Source organism: Antechinus flavipes, chromosome 1 (assembly GCF_016432865.1).
Source record: "Antechinus flavipes isolate AdamAnt ecotype Samford, QLD, Australia chromosome 1, AdamAnt_v2, whole genome shotgun sequence".
Lineage (NCBI taxonomy): Eukaryota > Metazoa > Chordata > Mammalia > Dasyuromorphia > Dasyuridae > Antechinus > Antechinus flavipes.
Window position 1 is genome coordinate 707865157 of NC_067398.1, and position 18637 is coordinate 707883793.

General features: G+C 54.3%; 1 protein-coding gene across 2 annotated transcripts in view; it reads right to left on the bottom strand.

Moving 5' to 3' along the window:
- Positions 1–6391: 6391 nt before the first annotated feature.
- CORO1C (coronin 1C) overlaps positions 6392–18637 on the bottom strand; it is a 98445-nt gene continuing 86199 nt past the window's right edge. For both annotated transcript variants that reach the window (XM_051972976.1, XM_051972977.1), the window contains exons 4-11: positions 14295–14424; positions 12891–13072; positions 11921–12040; positions 11497–11601; positions 10273–10418; positions 9158–9215; positions 8826–9074; positions 6392–8368 (exon numbers count right to left, since the gene is read on the bottom strand). In XM_051972976.1, coding sequence (XP_051828936.1) covers positions 8249–8368; positions 8826–9074; positions 9158–9215; positions 10273–10418; positions 11497–11601; positions 11921–12040; positions 12891–13072; positions 14295–14424 — 1110 coding nt within the window. In that variant the 3' untranslated portion in view covers positions 6392–8248. The remainder of the gene's footprint in view (positions 8369–8825; positions 9075–9157; positions 9216–10272; positions 10419–11496; positions 11602–11920; positions 12041–12890; positions 13073–14294; positions 14425–18637) is intronic.

The following is an 18637-nucleotide window of genomic DNA, read 5'->3' on the forward strand; positions in this document are numbered from 1 at the left end:
ATGATGGGTAGAGTAGGTTCTCCAACATTATCATGTGATGGGGGTCCTCAAACTTTTTAAATAGGGGGCCAGTTCATTGTCCCTCAGACTGTTGGAGGACTGGACTATAGTAAAAACAAATTCTTTGTTTTGTGGGCCTTTAAATAAAGAAACTTCATAGCCCTGGGGGAGGGGGATAAACGTCCTCAGCTGCCACATCTGCCCCCCTGCCCCCAGCCATAGTTTGAGGATCCGTCATGAGACTTCCTAGCTCATATACTCCTTTTGATTTGGCTTTTTGAATTAAATTGGCTTTAATTATTCTAGCTGACCCCTGAGTCCCTTTTTCTCTAGTTTTTGGATTGGTTAGGATTGAAGAAAACAATTACTCTGCCATTGGGGTGATAAGATGGCTAATACTGTCAACTAGCTGATTTACAAACGAGCCACATTCATCAGTGTCTTCATCCACAAAAGGCTGACGCTACTCAGGGTCGGTGGCCCTATTATCCTGACTGGTGCCTCTGTTTCACTCCTTCCTCAGCACAACTTTCCTAGCACTGAGAGGTGAATTTTAAGCGACGACTCTCATGTTACTTTACTCAAAGCCCTTTGATGGCCTACTCCCTATACATTCTCCTTATTTCTGGGACCTGCTTTGGAAGGGACTTTAGAGGGCATCCTCTAAGATCCCCCCTATAGCAATATCCTTTGGTATATACCATTTGTACCTTTAGAGCAGCTAGGTGATCCAGTGGATGGAGTGCAAAATCTGGAATCAGACGTTTATTAAGTATATGACTCTAGCTAAGTCACTTCACCTTGTTTGCCTCAGTTTCCTCATCTATAAAATGAATCGGAAAAGGAAACGGCAAACCCCAGTACCTTTGCCAAGAAAAACTCCCAACGGGGTCGCAGAGTCCAGCATGACTGAAAATGACTGAACAAATTTGTACCTTGATTTAAATCTTTGACCAAAATGTTCAAAAGCGGAGGTCACTGGGGCATCCGCTTCCTGCCCTGTTGATAATGAACTTTTAATGTCTGTTCCTTGAATCTGACTGTTTAATCAGTTCGAAGAAAAGACTGTCAATCAACATCTCTGCTAAAATCTAGATATATGATATTAGATCACTGAAAGAATTGGGTCAAGTTAGTCTGATGTGTCTTGTTTTTGATGAAGCCCTGTTGGCTTTTGGGGGATCATGGCTCATTTTTCTATATCAGGCTATGGATTGAAGGCAAGTTTATCAGCCTTTCATTTGCGTATTGCTGTCATTTTTGCCTCCAATTCTGAGGCAGCTCTCAGGTTCTGGCAGCCTTTCAAAGGATATGGACTGTGGTCCAACAATCCCACCAGTTTTTCCTATGGGCTTGGTGAATTGAACTCACTAAGAGTAGGGAACAAGGTGTTCTCTTAATATCGCTTTATTTACCATTTAAGCCCTCTCTTTTTCAATTCCTTCTCCTAGGCAGAAAATAAGCATCAGTTCAGAAGATTTGATTTTGCCTGAAAACACTTTGAAATCTGCTTTTCTCAGACCTACACCCAAAATGACATCTGATTTTTCCCCTTTGATAACAGAATTTCCAATGTAACAGTTACTTCCCCTAAGGTTCTTATTGTGTCCAAGCCAACAATCCATTCCTCTACATTGGAAGAATTTCTCTTTGTAAAATTTTTTTTCTTTTCTTTCTTTTTCTATTTTTGCTGAGGCAATTAGGGTTAAGTGACTTGCCCAGTGTCACACAGCCAGGAAGTGTTAAGTGTCTGAGGTCGGATTTGAATTCAGGTCCTCCTGACTCCAGGGCTGGTGCTCTTTTCACCACACCACCTAGTTGCCCCCCTTGTAAATGTCTATGACTAAATAGCATACATCCCTTAACAGCAGATATCTGACATCTGGACTCAAAAAAGTCCCTTACCTTTTGAGTCTCAATTCAATATAACCTTTATTAAGGGCCTCCCATCATGAGTCACTGGAAAGACAAGATCTGAATTTGAGTCCTCGCTGGACATCTTAAATGATCTCGTTTCCTTATAACACCTATGAAACACGATCCTGTGGTTTGCTTATACTTCAGCCCTAGTTCTTTGGATCATCGCATGTATTTTGTTGTTCCCCCTTTTCAATAAACCTTAGTGGTTCCCTATCACCTCTAAGATCAAATAGAAAGTCTCTCTCTGGCTTTTAAAACCCTTCAAAACCCAGTCCCCTTCTACCTTTCCAGTCTTCTCACACTTTCTTCCCAGAGCTCTGCATATGCTATAGTCCAATGACACCGGACATCCCCTTTCTTCAAGAACCTTCCCCATTCCCTCTAATGCCAGTGATTATCTCCAACTTTAACCTGTCTATACTGTTTGCACTGTGTAGCCTCCCTTATTACAACTGGGAATAATTATCTCCAACTTTAACCTGTCTATCCTGTTTGCACTGTGCAGTCTCCCTCATTGCAACCGGCAACTCCTGGAGAGCCATGGCTGCCTTTTCACATTTTTTGTTAACATCCCTCCCCAAGATTAGTCCGCTATAGGTACTTATGTGGTTTTTTAACTTCTATCTTCCCATGCTGAGCACATTTCTAGACATATGATTGCTCAACAATATAATAATACATTTGTCCACAGAAACGATGTCTTACATCGGTTTCCGGGTCAACTCACAAAATCCAATTTATTCTAAAGCATCTGAAAGCTAGTTTTATGAAAATTATACTTAGGCATAATTTATAAATTTATAATTTATAAAATGACTTCTAAGGGATCAAAGCATCATGGAAAATTCTGACTCAGAATAACAAGAAATGATCCCCACCCCTTTCACTCCCCCCACCCCCCACTTCCAATCCCCAGACTAGGAGGGAAGACAAGTCAGGAATGATAGGGCAGTGTCTCTATTCAGTCATTACCTCCAGGGATTCTAGACAGTAATATAAAAGGTGTTTGTACTCATCAAATATATTGTACATCTACCTGTAAGCCTCCCACACACAGGAAGTACTATCTCTATTGAATTTGTATTTGTGCCGAAGAGCTTTATTTCCCACAGCCCTCTGACCCCCTCTCACCAAATACTCTTACTGGTTCCATCTAGTTGACTCTTGTTAAGAGCTTTCTTCTTCCAACTCTCCCACCCAAAATAATTGGTCAATCTGTTTTTCAGTCTCTCCTCCAACACCGTATGACTGTAGTTAGGAGTCACACTCTATGAGCCCCAGTTTCCTGACTTGTAAACCGAGGCAACAGCCCTGTAAATATTTACCTCAAAAAGCAGGTGAGAAATTGAAATGCGTTTTACTAATTCGAGTCACACTTACACACATGAGTGATTATCAGTCATGGTTCTTATGCTTTCTAGCTCTAGTGCAAACCACAGCTTAAAACTTTTTTCCATTCACGACATTTTTCCACCAGAGAAACTTTATGGGAGCTCAGACACAGAGGTATATAAACTAGGCACACAAATCATTTACTGACACTAAATCATCATTTTGTGATCCCCATTTTCAGTTACAAGACCCCACTTGAGGTTGCAGTTCAGGCAGCTCGGGTTAGAATATAAACACTTGTGTGTGATGATAATTTTCCCTTTTTCTTCTCAACACTGATCATGCCGTTCCTCCGGAACATTTGACAATTGAAACCGGTTTCCTCTTAATATTAACCTCACGTGGCTAAAATCAGATGATAAAAGAAATGAAGGTTTTTGACATTACTGAGAAGAGAAAGAGGGGGATACAGCATCATCTTTTTTTGTGGAAAACTTCTTCTGGCCAAGCTTTTGGTTATTTGTGACAAGTAAATGCCCTTTTTTTCATTAAAATGTAGCCATGTAGTTTTGCAAATTTAACATTTTGCAAATTCAGTATTTAAATCACAGTTGATTCATTTGTTCCAACCTTAAAAACACTGAAGAAAACATGGGATTATAAATCTGTATAGCCTGAACAAATCAATAATATTGAAAAACTAATTTTCCTACCATAAAGCCTTATCTGAAATTCCAAATTTAGTCCAAAGTTATGTTTCAGAATCCTGAACCGGTGGCTTAAGCATAATAAAACCTAGGGCTTTACCTCTAATTTCTACTAGACTTGTTCAGTAGCAATAATCTGCCCCATGGACTTGGAGGGGATTTTTTCCTGTTACATTCTCAGAACCCCACTTTCTGACAGGTCTGTTCTTTCAGCCTCAGCGTCTGAACTGGATTCCTTTTTCTCCTCCGAGTTAGAGCAGAGAGGGCAACGCCAGCCCTCTCACAAATCTTATTTTTTAACTTCCTTGCCAATGGGGAACCCTGCTCTCCAGTCCCCCCCCTAAAGTCTGTTGTCCTGCATCCTGTTTGTCCTACCCTCCCACTTATTTCTCTAAGCCAATATCCCAGTCCAGTTCTCAACCTGTGGTGAGTGAGCGGGTGCCGGTCCTGCTGCACAACCTAGTATCCCTCATTTCCCTTTGTGTGGGCTCCGTTTTCAGTATTTTCTAAGGGCCTCTCCCTCCCCGCCCCCCCCCCACCCCATATGTGGGGTCTGTTCTAGAATTTAGGTTTCTGACTTGGGTATCAAATTCTGAGAATCACTTCGTCCGTTTTCGGCCTCCCCCCTGCCAACTCTAAAGGCCTAAAGGAAGGACTGGTCCAAGATCACACGGGCACCGCCACGGATGGGATTCAGGCCAGAATTCTTGACCTTACCCACGCGACTTCTTTGAAAGCCGTCTCCCTTCCCCAATTTCCATCTTAACATGGGCCTCAAAATGCTACATTTCCCAAGGTCTCCGTGCCACAAACTGGGGTTCCTCGCACTGGATTCCAAGGTTCTCTTGCTGACTGGCACCCGTCGCCTTCCATCCCTCCTCTCTCTCCATGGCACCTCTCAACCTCCCGTGGGCCCCTGGTTCAGAGGGAGAAGAGCCGGAGGCCTTGGGAATTCACCTCTTGGTCCCGACACTCGGCTCCTCTCCGAGGTCACTGATCCTCCGTGGATGATCCGTGAGCAATATGTGGCTGACCCGGGGAGCGGATCCCTCTGGCCGGCTCCCGCCGGGCCATGGCTGCCACTAACCCCCTTCTCCCACTTCTGTCCAGGTGGGAGGTTCTGCTATTTATCCTGGCGTTTGGGGGCTGATCTACACCTGGCCCCCGGACCCACGTGGCTCCGAGGGAAATGATGTTGCACAGCCCCCCTCCCCCTTCCTGCTCCCCTGCCAGCCGAGCCATCCCCTTGCTGATCCCATCACTCCTTTTGGGCCTCTATTGCCAAAGTTAGCTCAACTCTCCTCTCCAAGCCCCGATTTCCCTACATCATAACCTCTCTCCAAGGAGAGAGGAGAACTAGGGAACTCCTGGAAAGCCTATGATTGATCTCACAGCAATGATCGATTAGGGGGGAAATGGGGGCAAAGTCAAGGGCTTTCTCTGCCTTTATTGGGCCACAGTCTGGAACGAACGGTCCCTAAAAAGCAAACGCAAGCAGCGCTGGCCAAACAGCCTTTTAATAGAGGGGGACTTTAAACATAGCAAGGGAAGTAAACCTGAGAACATGGAAGTGCTCCCCAGACGAGCTCTGCCCGACCGTCTGGCGCCCATGGCCAGCAGATTCCCTGAGGCAAACACCCCCTGGCCCAGAGCCGAGTGGGCTCCGAACCGGCCCCACTTTCGGCCACATTTGACCCTCAGAGCATCCCAAGGGCCCTGCCCGACCCTTCACTCGCGCCCGCCCCAGCACAGGCAGCCACAGATATTAGGGCCAGAGTAGCCGTTTGTACCGCCATCCATCCCATCAAACCAAGACTAACGGTGGGGGGGGGGGGGGGGGGGGGGGGGGGGGGGGGGGGGGGGAGGATGTCCTGCTACATCCTTTTCTGAGAGATTGCACAGAAAGCACCGACCGGGCGAGGAGGAAACAGGCCGCCCAGCGAAGCATCCTCTGCAGCAATGCCACGACATCCCATGTTCCTCCTCTCCCTGGATCCCTGCTTGAACTTCAGAGGTCCAGTCCCTCATATTTACAGATGGTGGAACCAAGGCAGGGTTGACCCTGCATCTGTCCCCACAGAACTCTCTTGAGCCATCGGGGTGAGAGCAGCAGAGGGGGCCTTCGCAGCCAAGACCCTGGACACTGGCCCCTTAGGGCTTCCAGGCCGGGGCTGGGGCCCCCCCACCCCGTGGTCCAAAGAGCCCCCGTGTGGCAAATGCTGACTTGGCTGCTTCGTGTTTCTTGCTCCTTTCCTCCCTGTCTCCCCAACTGTCCCTCTCTCTCTCTCTCTCTCCCTCCCTTCCTCCCTCATACTTACCCTTAACAGAGAAAAAGTGCAGCCGGCGTTCTTGGAAGCCCGAGAGCCGCTTCTCAGAACAGAGGCGGCGGCCACAAAAATCACAGCGGGGGCAGGAAATAAACACGGAGACAATTTTGTAATCAATGATTTTATCGTTGAAAATGGAAGCAAATATTTTGACAGAATACTATGGCCGCTCTATAAGAGCCGATCGTGGAATAATTCACTGGTTCTCCTCTGGGCTATCACAACTTAAGAAAACAAACAACCAGCCATCCCCGCGCACTCCCCTCCCGCCCCCCCGGCTTCAGGCACTGACTGTTTGTGCCTAGTTAGGCATCCATTCACTTAAATAAGACACAAGCAACAAATGAAAATCAGAGTGACTTTTCCTTGCCCTCTTCGCACCTCAGAACCACGTTCCCTCGAGCGCCGGGCCCCAGGCTGACCAGGCCCGGCCCAGCACGCACCTCTCCGCACCCCAGTCGCTCCACGGACTGCTTCCCTGTCACACGCCTCATCAGCCACTTCCGTACACCGGGGGACGATGCCCCGGCCCGTCCCCACGGCCCCCACCCCGCCAGCGCCCCCGAAGCTCCCTTTGCCGTCCCACCAGCAGACTTTCCAGGCCCGACCTGAGACACTCAGTCCTTCCGCAGAAGCCCGGCTCCCCACGCTATGAGACAGATGAACGCGGCCGGTCCCCGCTGCCCTGAGCTCGCCCCCCGGAAAGGCTGAGTGTGCCGGCTCATGCAGGCATGCGGGGCTGGGGGCGGGAAGGGCAGGAGGGGCCCCACCGGGCGCAGCCACTTTCTCACTCGTGTCACAGACCACTCGCTCCGACATGCATCAAGCACCATCTCCACGGATCTCAGAAGCTTAATGGGAAGTCTGTTTGAAATAGGGGGAGGGAGAACAAAATGCAGGGGGAGGGGGCCCTGAGTACAGTAACTTGTATGTGTGGACTTAGCAAAGGGAAGGGCGCTCGGTTAGTGGAAAGACAATTCCCTCTGGCACGTCATCAGAGCAAGACAGCGAACAACAGAAAAGTCAAGCCTACAGGATCCATGCTCCCCTTGGAGTTTCATGCGGTTGGTGCCCAAGCGCTGGGCAGGCGGCACTCGCCGCTCACCCACGTCTGTCCTGGGGCGCCCACGCCTGCCGGGCACTAGCCCCGAACCTGAAAACATGATGCTTCAAGTAAGAAACGCTCAAGATGCCAGCACCTGCGCCAGTCTGGGCAGAGCCGAGAGCCCAAGGCCTGGGACCCCCGGCCCCGCGTCTACAGCAGGAGGGAGGAGGAGAAGGGGGACCGGCCGGCTTCCCCCGAGGGCAACGAGAAGAGGCCCGTCCCGGGAGCCCAGAGGGGAGGCCGGGAGGGCGGGCCAGGCCGCCCTCGGGACTGCTCCCGGCACTGCTCCCGGCTTCCTTTCGCCAAGTCCTTCCCCGACTCCCTTCGTGCCACAGACGAGGCAGCACAAAGTGGCTACTGCTCTGATTGTTCTAAGATGAATGTTTATATAAAATAATATTTTATCTTCATTTTATAAACATACACAGTGCTGTCCCTTTCAAATTAAGGAAAAATACACACACACAAATACTGCAAAGTAGCAAAATACAGAGGGAAAAAAGCTACTTTTGGTTTTGGCAAGTTTAAAAAAACAAACTCTAAAGAGCGACGTGGCATCCATTGGTCCCTATTCTGCAACGACAACGACAACGATAATGCTAAAAAGAGGCCGGGCACAACACTGAATCTGAATGGTTTGGTTTCCAAAATTCAGAATATCTGGAACTTTAAAAGTAGCACTTTTTTTTTTTGTTTCTTTAAAGTTCAACAAACAGTCACGGAACACTTAAAACATCAGAAAGGCTTTTGATAAAAAGCTCCCCTTTTTAAATGGCGGATCCCTGGTGCGCGGGGGAAGGTGACCGATGGCTGGCGGCCTCCCACGCCTCCCGCCCCCTTTCCCGACTCTCGGGCCTTCACGCGGCTATCTTCGCCATCTGCTGCTCCAACTTGGAAATGCGCTCGTCTTGATTGCAGATCGTGTCTTTGATGGACTTGATCTCCTTCAGGATCTCATCCAACTTGGCTTCGTTTTGCTAAGGAAGGAGAAGACAGAGGGGAGCTTGTGAGATGTCGGGAACACGGCTTCGTGAGTGGGGAAAAGGCCCAACTCTGATATTCAAAACAGAAATGAAAGCACGGTCCCGCGGGCCTTGGGAAACCGGACTACAGGGACGGGGGAAGCTCCGACAGTTAGGAGGAAACTGGAAGGAGGAGCGTTTTTACGGGTTTCTGGAGGCAGGGCCCTGCACTACACACCCAAGAGTCTCAGTCCTTGCAGACACTTCTCCTCCCTGCACCCCACCATGGGGGGGGCCATGGGCCCAACAAGACCCCACACTGCACTCCACCAGCCCGTTTCCTCATTTGTAAGATGAGGCTGATGGACTCGATGACCTGCCCAAGGTCGCTTCTGGCCCTCGTGGTCTAGGTTGGGGTGGCCCCAGCCCCGGCGGCCACACCCTCCCTGGGCCTGTCGGCCCACCCACTCACCATGGCCCCGACGCCGTCGGCCATTCCCTTGGCAGGGCCTATCAGGCCCCCCTTTTTGTTGACCGCGGGCTTGTTGTCCAGCAAGTTCTTCTTGACCACCTTGAGGTCGCGGTTCTTGCCAGGAACGTAGCCGTGTTTCAGGGAAATGAGGAGCGGGTCGGCATTCTTGCCCTCAAACCACTCCTCCGCCTCCAGAGAGGCCTCCGGTCCCGCCGTGTCTGGGTACAGGTCATCCTGGAAAAGGTCGGACTGCAAGAGAAGCAAGGTGGGTGAGCCGGGCATCGGGGCAGAGCCGCCTCGTCACACCCACTGCCCGGAAACAGCCCCCTCACCTTCCTGGGAACAGTCATGATGATGGGCTCACACTTCCTCTCATGGAGTTTGAAGAATCTTCAAAGAAAGGAAAAGAAAGATGTTCAAGAAAGGGCGGCCACCGTGCCCCCAGAGCTCCCGCCGTGCCGAGGGAGGGGAGCGGGAGGGGTACGAGGGGGGGAGGGGGGGAGTCAGGCTGCAGCAGCGCCATCCCAGAGACAGACAGGAGGGGGCGGGGGAGCTGCAGTTTCAAGTCCAGGATCTCTTCAGAGCCCCGTGGCTGCTCAAGCTTTACTGATGTTCACGGGCAAAGAAAGCCCCGACTCCTCCATCCTGACCCCCAGAGACCTCCAGGCCGCCCTCAGCACCCGCCCTGACTGACAGTCAAACCCGGGGCGCAAGAAAACAAGGCTTTCAGAGGGTGGATCAACGAGGTAAAGGCCACTTCACAATCCCACGCCCAGAGACGATGGGGTCACACAGCCAGGAGCCCGCCACTGAGCGTCCCAGCCAGCCTGACCACCCAGGTTGTATCCCCCCCTTTATTCAAATAGCCGCCTTTTATTGGTGCTTTAAGTTTGCAAAGCACTCTGACATAGCCAGCAACAGGGAGGTGGTGCCTCCCCTGGCTCCATTTTACAGATAAGATAATTAAGGCAGATGGCGATGAAGTGACAAGCACAGGGTCACACCCCCCGGTGTCGAGGCCAGATCTGTACCAAGGCCCTCCTGCTCCTGAGCCTGGTCCTCCCCTTTGTCCCTTTTGGCAGAATTTCTACCCCAGTTAGGATGACAAAGGGGCAGCTGGCGGGCAGCAGCGAGACTGGGGTCCCAAAGACGGACCGTTCCAATGGCTCAGCCCGGAGCCCGGCCCCCGGGGGATCCTGGCCCATCTCCTGATGGCCGGCACAGCACCTCGCACTCAGTGCTCGGGGCCCTGCTGCCGGGGGCCAAGGAGGCAAAGCACGATTCTCCGTGAGATCAACTCAACCCAGACAAGAAGGAAAATCGCCGGGCAGGGAGTGTGGAGCCGCAGGGGCCGCGCCGGGCAGGGAGCGTGGGGGCCGCAGGGACCGCGCTGGGTGGGGGCCGTGGGGGGCGGGGAGCGCGGGGGCCGCGCCGGGCGGCCTCTTACCTGGCAATCTCACATTTGTTGACGTCGAGCCCTCTCTTGGGCATGTAGCCCATGCCCCTCTGGGGCTCTTTGCTGCTGAAAGTGTTGAGGTAGTGGACGTAGGGGGATTCATCCGTGATCTCGAAGTAGCGGATGCTGCTGTCTCCCTGCGGGGGCAAGAACAGGCCGTGGTCCCGTCAGCGGGCGAGGGCCAGTGGGCGGGGCACCTCTTCTCCCGGCGCTCGGCCCGCTAATCAGGCCGGCCCCGGGAGCCCCGGAAGAAGCGGCCACACAGACCCTTAGTCCGCGTTCAGGATGTTTAAGTGGGACACGGTTCTTGTCTTTTCAAAAAGAAAACGGGAATTAAGGCTGGTCACATAGGAAGGGGGCTCTGTTTGGCCCCGTGGGGACAAGAGGCTTCTGAAGACACCTGGCCAGGAGGTGACGCCATGACCTGAAGGGGAGGGGCCTGGGCAGGTCACGTGTCTCACCCTCCCCTCCAGAGCCATTGGGCTCCCCAGGCCCTATGGCATCAGAAGGCCTGGAAACAGCCCAGAAAGCTGGGGAGGCCTGGAAACAGCCTAGAACACAGGGGAGGCCTGGAAACAGCCTAGAACACAGGGGAGGCCTGGAAACAGCCTAGAATGCAGGGAATGCCTGGAAACAGCCTAGAACACAGGGGAGGCCTGGAAACAGCCTAGAACACAGGGGAGGCCCTGGAAACAGCCTAGAACGCAGGGGAGGCCTGGAAACTGTCTAGAACGCAGGGGAGGCCCTGGGAGCTTAAGCTAAGGTCTTTAAGCGTCTCAGTCAGACCAGGTGAAGCCCCTTCAGTGACTAAGGCTGGAAAAGAGACAAACAGCCCCTCACACTAGTCACACACACGGACACATGAGCCCATATATTCAAAATCTGGGGGGAAAGGCCAAACCAACAATCACTACTCGGATTCCCTGAGTCAGTCAGAGCCCCAGGACCCAGTGGGCGTGGCCCGGCCCTCTGGCCCCACTCAGAGACGAGGGATCGGAGGCGGAGTCCCAGCCCAAGGGTGAAGGCGAGGCCCGGGGGGCTGGGGGGAGGAGGCGGGGCTTGTGCTCGGTAGGGGGAGGGGAGGCACACTTTGGGAGGGAAAGTGTCCTCCCCGTGCTTGGGGGAAGGGAGAAAGGGCGTTTTCCTCCAGACTGAGCCAGCAACAAGGATGGATCAGACACCATCGCCCCCCCCCCCACGCCCACGCCCGCTCACCTTCCCACACAAGTAGATGATGCTGGTATCAGGGTCGTAGAAGGGCAGCAGGACGCCGTTGCTGGTGTCCATTTCATGAAGGGCAATGGGCTCCTGCATGTTTTTCTGCAAATAAACAGCTGAAGGTTAAGAGCGGCCGCTCGGGCCGGCGCAGCTCAGCCGGGCCGAGTGGGGGCGGGCAGTCAGCGGCCCTGCCTGGGAGCCTCTTCCTTCTCCGGGTCGCGGTTTTCCTGAGAGGACCCCCTTGGGCGCGTCTCCGACAGACCCTGACCCGCTGGGGAGGTGGGAGCCCCTCCCAGGGACGGCCGCCGTGGCCGGGCCGTCCCACTCGGCTCTAACGTTGTCTGCAGCAAAGAACCCTGCCGGCACCTGCTGCAGGGCAGAAGCAGGGGCCGGGGGGAGGGGGGCCTGGGGAGGGCCTTACCGGGTTCCAGAGAGCCAGCTGCCGCTCACTCATGCGGCTGAAACCGGTGGTGAAGACGTTGCCGTCCGCCAGGAAGATGGCTCTCATGGGCCGGGCTCCTTCGTGGGCCTTTTCCTTCTCCTGAAACACATTCACCAAGGAGAGTCAGGAGCGGCCTCCGAGAACGGCCCGGCAGGAGAGGCCTCGGCCGCCCGGGCAGGCGGGAGGAGGCCCCGGGGAGCGGCTGCTGCTCAGGGCCTAGTGAAGGCGGGGCAGCCCAGGTACGAAACCGGGGCCCGTCCTGGGCCGGCAGCCCCGCTCCCTCCCCCCCAGGTGGCAGGGCTCACTCCGCCTCGCCCCCGGCCCGGCCCAGATGCTGAGCAGCCGTGACAGACGTTCCCAAAACCGGCACTAACGAGACCAGCCCCTCTGGGAACCATCGGGCCGCTCCCGCCCTTGGACTCGGGGGTCCGTGACCCGGGAAGGCGACCACAGCAGCTCATGGCACGGGCAGAGGGAGGGACCGAGAAACGTGACCGGGCGTAGGACGGGGTAAGCCCAGCGAGGCTGCCCCCAAACCCACAGAAACAAGGCCGGGCCCTCGCTGGGGTCTGGAGGCAGGGGCGGGGGCAGGGAAGGGCAATTCCCATCCAATGACTGTCTTTGAGGGGTGGGGAGTTCCACTGTTTAGACTCCAATGAAAAAGAGACATGAGTAACTCCTTCAAAAGGCCGTGAGGAGAGATGGGCAGAGAGGGAGCCCAAGGGAAGGGGCGTCCCGGTGCCCCAGGGAGACCCTGCGAGCCACGGCGGGACGGCTCGGCTGCCTCGGGAGGGTTCCCACTTATGTTACGGCGACAGCAGGTGCCGACAGCTGCCATCACTACGCTAGGCAGTGACGGGAACTGACTGATGTCACATCAGAAATGGGGGTGGGGGGTGGGGGGAGCAGCGTGTGCGCCCAGGCAGGCGGCTCCCGGCCCCATACTCACAGCCACGATCTCCTGCTTGCGGGGGTCGATCACTCTCACTTTTTTGTCTTTGGAAGCCGTGCATATGAGACTCCCGTTTCTGTTCCAGCTCACGTTGTAGATCATGTCCGAGTGCATGTCATCCAGGTTTATGAGGGCTTCCCCCGTCCCCACGTTCCAGATGATGACGGCGTTATCACAACCTGAAGGGAACATCCTCCGTTAAAGAGGGAGCACGCGTGAGGGAAGCCTCAAGCAGAAAAGGAAGGGTCACAGGAACTGCAAAGGAGAAGGGCTCCATCACCAGGCTCTGGGCCTCCATTTCCCCAACGGTAAAAGGGAGGGCGGGAACCTGATGGTGTCAAAGGGTTTCCCAGCTCTTCTAATTCTGCAGGACCGATTACTCTGGTCTCAAAACAAGGACTTTTGTGAAGGAGAAGCCAGCGACGCTTGAACCATCCAATGTTCTTATTGACTCAGTTGGATATTTCTTGAATGATTAAAGGAGTTTTTCTGAGACAGCGAGCTTTATCTTCAGAGCAAAAGAAACATTGGAGCACTAAAGACATGTGTGTGTCTGTGTAAGTGTGTCTGTGTGCGTGCGAGTGTGTGTGTGTGTGTGTGTGTGTGTGAATGTGTGTCTGTGTGCAAGTGTGTGTGAGTGTGTCTGTATGTGTGTGAGTGTGTCTGTATGTATATGTGTGTGTCTGTGTGTGTGTGTGTGTGTGTGTGTGTATGAGTGTGTGAGTGTGTGCACGTCTGTGAGTGTGAGTGTTTACAGAGAAAAGAAGCAGGGACTGAACCACCACTGGAAGCCACTCAGCAAAGGGAAAGGGGACCTCGCCATCAGTGGCAACAGTCTCAAATGAGGCAGGGGATCAGTTATTTCTGAGAATGAATACAAGACAAAAAAAAGTTTACGTTTTGATTCACAATGGATCTCATTTTCAATCAGAGAAAGGAAGGAGCAAACTGACAACGGACAAGAACCCCCAAATTAATCTGGGAGGACTAGAACTGTCAACCATGACACCCTAAGAAATAAGCAACCCTAAAATGCCACGACTGACAAGCATTCGGAGAGCCTGTCGTTGTCGGGATATGAGCACATGGGACGGGGCAATGAGCAGGAACTTATTTCCAGCAAGACATCATCACCATGTGCGCAATGTACCTGCTATGTAACATGTTAAAAATTATATAATCAATGTTAATAATAAAGGGGCGCACTGTGGCAGTGATGAAGGAGACACTAGAAGGGGGTGGTCTTTGTTCAATGACAGCAAGGGAACACTCAGCCGTGGCCCAGAGCTCTGGACAGGGAGGAACTGAAAAAAAGAGCCAGCCTTCTGCCAGAAGGGAATGGAGCCTTCAGCAGCCCCGTGCCCGCAGAGGGCAGCCAAGCGAGCTGGCAGCAAGGAATACCTGCGCTGAGCAGAACATTGCGTGCGGTTGGATGCCAAGCCACTATGCCAACCCGCTTGGAATGGCCTTCCAGAATCACCACGGGTTCGGTCAGGGAGAGGGTGAGTCCATTTTCTGGGATCTGCCACACCTGCAGGAGACAAAAAGGACAGAAACACTGAGAAGGACGGCCAACGAGGCTGGAGTCTTCCTTTTTAGGAGCACACATGATCCCAGGATGACGCCACCGGCATGAATGGCGGGACTGGGCTGTGGCCGATGAGAGCACCAAGGCCTCCGCCTGCTGCATTAATACTGGTCAGGGGCCGCCTGAGAGCATTCCGCTCGGCTAAGGGCTCCGGCTTTGGAGGCCGGGGCTGGTCGGCGAGGGAGGACAAGGCCCCAGGCCCCTATGGCTCATGTAACAGCCCCCCATACGGGACACCGTGCAGCCTCAGTTAATATTAAGCAACGTGACAAGGCCGAAAGACTGCTCTACGCTTACCACCGACATGTGTGTGGCTTATTTATGCTTCAGTTCAAGAAAGAAATAAGAAAGCAGGCCCCGCTGATTCCGGAAACATCCAGGATCGCCTGAGCACTGACACAGGTGACCAATGCCTTGGGGGGCACAAGCCGCTGCTGCCGCTCCAGCATCCTAGCGCTCGGTGCTGGCAGAACAAGCTCCAAAGCCCTTACGGGAAGCTGCGCTCCCTGAAGCACTCACAGCCGAGCCCAGCGCTAGGCCCGATAACCCCCGGCCGCCTGCGTGGATACACTGACAAGGAAAAGTCGCCCCGTCTGCAAGAATCCAGGGTCACTGCCTGGGAGGGAAGGACAGAGAGGGCGGCCATTTTTCTTCCACGAGGAAACCCAGTCCCAGGCCCAGTTCTGCCGGCTGTTCACCAGTGAACGAGCGAGCACGTGGTCCTCCTTCCCTGGCCCACATTTTCCTCCCCTCGGTCTCTTCCAAGCTCACCGACCTCAGATTTGTGGGCTCCAGGGGATTAAAAGAATAAGCAGACTCAGTGTCGCAAGAACTTTGGGTGGGCCCAAGGAAGACCCTGCTGACGGCTAAGCTCGTTCCAAACTGATGGCACGGCTCTCCCGACAGCCTCGCCATACCCAGGTAATTAGACAGCAATTGTACAGTCACCTTCTGAAGCTACTCCCGTCTTACACACACTGAACTTTTTAAAAGTCCCTGATCCTGAAATGTGGGGAAAAGGAGCAGCTAGGGGGCAGCTAGGGGGCGCAGTGGATGGAGCACAGGTGAGCACGTCCCTTAACCCCAACTGCCTCATCAAGAAAAAGGAAAATGTGGGAAAAGTCTAGAGTTCACGTGACTCCTTTGTTTACGGCCAGATTCTAGGAGGCTGCACAACAGGCCACCCGTGGCATCCGTGGTGTTTCTCCTCACTCGTCTCTGAGACCGAACGTGGCTCCCCTTGAGCTCCCCTCTGGCTTTCTGCTTGAGGCCTCCGCCGTGGCCTCCTTGGCCCCTCCCTCCAAGCAGCAGCCTCTGTACCGCTGGGCAGCCTCTCATCCCAGCTCCGGCCTCTGCCCCCACGCACGGCTCCCTCTGCAGGTCACAGTGTCAGGGGGCGGGTGGAGAGATTCAGGAGACTCAAGAGCCTGAGGCTGCTGGAGAAAATAGAGCTTGCTGTGACCCAGAAGGGGATAAAGATCAGCGTCTTGTGGGGGCCGGAAGGTCTGGACTCCAATTCATAACCCCTGGTTATGAGCTGCATAACCCCGGCCAGACCCTCCCCTTGCTCAAGGGATGGAGAGGACCCCAGTCCTGCAGCCCAGCACTTGTGCTACAAGGCAACAGCCTCACAAACTTGGGAGGGGTGGTTCTCTGCCAGGCTCGCCCTGCTCTGCTCAGTGCCAGCCCACGTTTCTCCACCGCGTCTGGCACAGAATCTACAGGCACAGGCCCAGCAACCCGCAAGCTCTTTGTTGTGCCCAAGGCTCGAACCGGGCGCTGCCCCGGGGACATCGGTCTCGGGCTCTTCTGAAAACGAGGGTAACATCTGGAAGGAGCACTGGCTGGGAGGAGGGGCCGGGAGCCTGGAGGACTCGGGCCCGGGAGTCGGGAGGACTCGGGCCCGGGAGCCTGGAGGACTCGGGCCCGGGAGCCTGGAGGACTCCTTCCCCAGCACAGAGCAGGACTCAGAAATGATCTGGCTGTTCGGCCTTGGACGGGTCACTTCACCCTGCCGCTGGTCAGCTTCCTCATCTGTAAAACGAGCTGCAGAAGGAAGGGGCAGGTCCTTGCTGAGAAAGCAGCCAAGGGGGACACAGAGATTTGGGCATGTGGGTCAGCCCTGGGCCGGACACGACACCGTCTCCCACAACCAACGGGGAGCACCTGGGCAGCGCCTCAGACCCAGCGGGCCCCAGGGCTGTCAGCCTGGTCATGGCGGCCGGTGGCCTCCAGGGGGCAGCAGAGCTCCATGCACACTGCAGGCCGACTAAAGGCTGGTCTGCAGGCAGGAAGGGCGAGGGCCTGGGCCGTGGCGGGGCTCAAAGGGTCCTATTTGTTTGGGGCGGAAGTAATCGGGGCTCACTTAAAAACAATCCCTCAGCCCAGAAGGATCAACCTGGAGACTGTCAGTTCTTGGGAAAGTCGCCTTGTTAACCTGGGCTCCAGACCTTGGTAATCCCTGCTCGGCAGAGGAGCCCACGGGGTAAGCAAGGAGACAGCGGAGGGGGCCATGGGGCCTGTCACAAGGAGCCTTCAAGCAGGGCGGAGCCCAGCAGCTCCCCAGGCCCTTCTCTGGAGCCCCCAGACCGGCTCGCTGACCACCAGGGCACTTGATGAGTGCTGACAGGCCCCAGACAGCCCATGTCCAGGAAGCCTTCTACCCTTCTCTCCCAATCTAGTCAGTCAGCGCCGTTAGAAAGGGGATGTCAACTGACCATCCTAGACATCAAACTTCAGGTGCAATTGCCTTCTCGAGCTCATTTTACAGATGAGGAAACTGAGGCAAACAGGGAGAGGTGACTTACCAGAGTCACACAGCTAGTACGCATCTGGGGCTGGATTTGAATTCAGCGCTTCCTGACTCCAGGCCCGTGCTCTATGCTGCCACCTAGCTACCCATAGGAAAACGACATGCAAGAATTCGGTCCGTCTGGCGTGAGGTGGCTCGGCTCAGATCCGGCTCCTGCCCACCCTCACTCAGCCTCAGCTCCCGGATGACGCCTCCTCCGATGCCATCCCCTCAGCCTCCTCCTCTTCAGGGGCCCCAAAGAGTGCCCCCCGAGCCGACCAAGCGTAACCCCGGACCCCGGGGAGCTGATCAGTTCCCTTGGGGGAGAAGTTTGGCTTGGTCTCTGTCAAACAAGCAAACAGGCCGCGTTTGTGGGGACCGCCCGCTGAGACTCCTTCCCTTCTGCAGCCGTGGGAGGCGCGAACAGCTAAGCTTGTGCATGAAGAAGCTGCCCTGCTGCCGCCCCCGTGGCCACGGAGGCAGGCTGCCCAGGCTCCCCAGGCTGCCCAGGGTGGGCTGTCTCCTTTTCCGAGCCTGATCAGGCTGGGCCGGCTACTGAGGCTCTCCGGTAATCCTCCCTGGAAATAGGTTACCTGGGGTTACAGCTCAGACAGGAACAGCAGAAAGAGCTAACAGGGAAATCTCGGGGGAGAAAACTCTAGATTTGCTGAATTCCAGCCCCCAAACACAGATCGCTGCCCTTTTCATGATGGAGGCCGTGGCTTTTTCCTCTCACACGCAGAGTCTTCATGGAACAACCAAAAACATAACCCAAGGCCCCGGGGCCGAGCACAGGGGGGCCCAGCTCTGGCTTGTTTCCTCACCTTCTAAATGGGGACAATGACCCATGTGCTCAGTCGGCCTTAGGCAGAGACCCAGGGAACATCCTCTGCCCACGAGAGAGACGGCAATCACCTGGCAGGCCTGACAGGCCACCCAAGCCTCTTCAGGGTAGGAGCCGGCCAAGCCAATGGGAAGGCTTCTGATAGAAATTGTTAAAAACTGACACCTCCACGGCTGTCTCTAATAAATTTAGTGTCTTTTTTAAGACTCAACAAGCTTGTGAGGCAAGTCCTACATCAGATAAGGAAACCAAGGGGGAAAGGAGCGTACACCTGTCTCCTACCAGTAAGTCCAGTATTCTCCCCACTATGTCACGCACTTAATTTATTAGCCTTTCTTGAGAGGCAACGTCTCACAGGAGAACGAGAACTAGCCTCAGAGACCGGAAGGCCTGGACGGCTTCTTCAGCTCCCACTCGGATCAGTCCTGTAGCAGGGCAACCTCTCAATGCATATAAAGCCAGTCACTAAGACTCTAAATTACAGAGAAAGGGAAATAAATACCAAGGGCCAGCAAATTTGT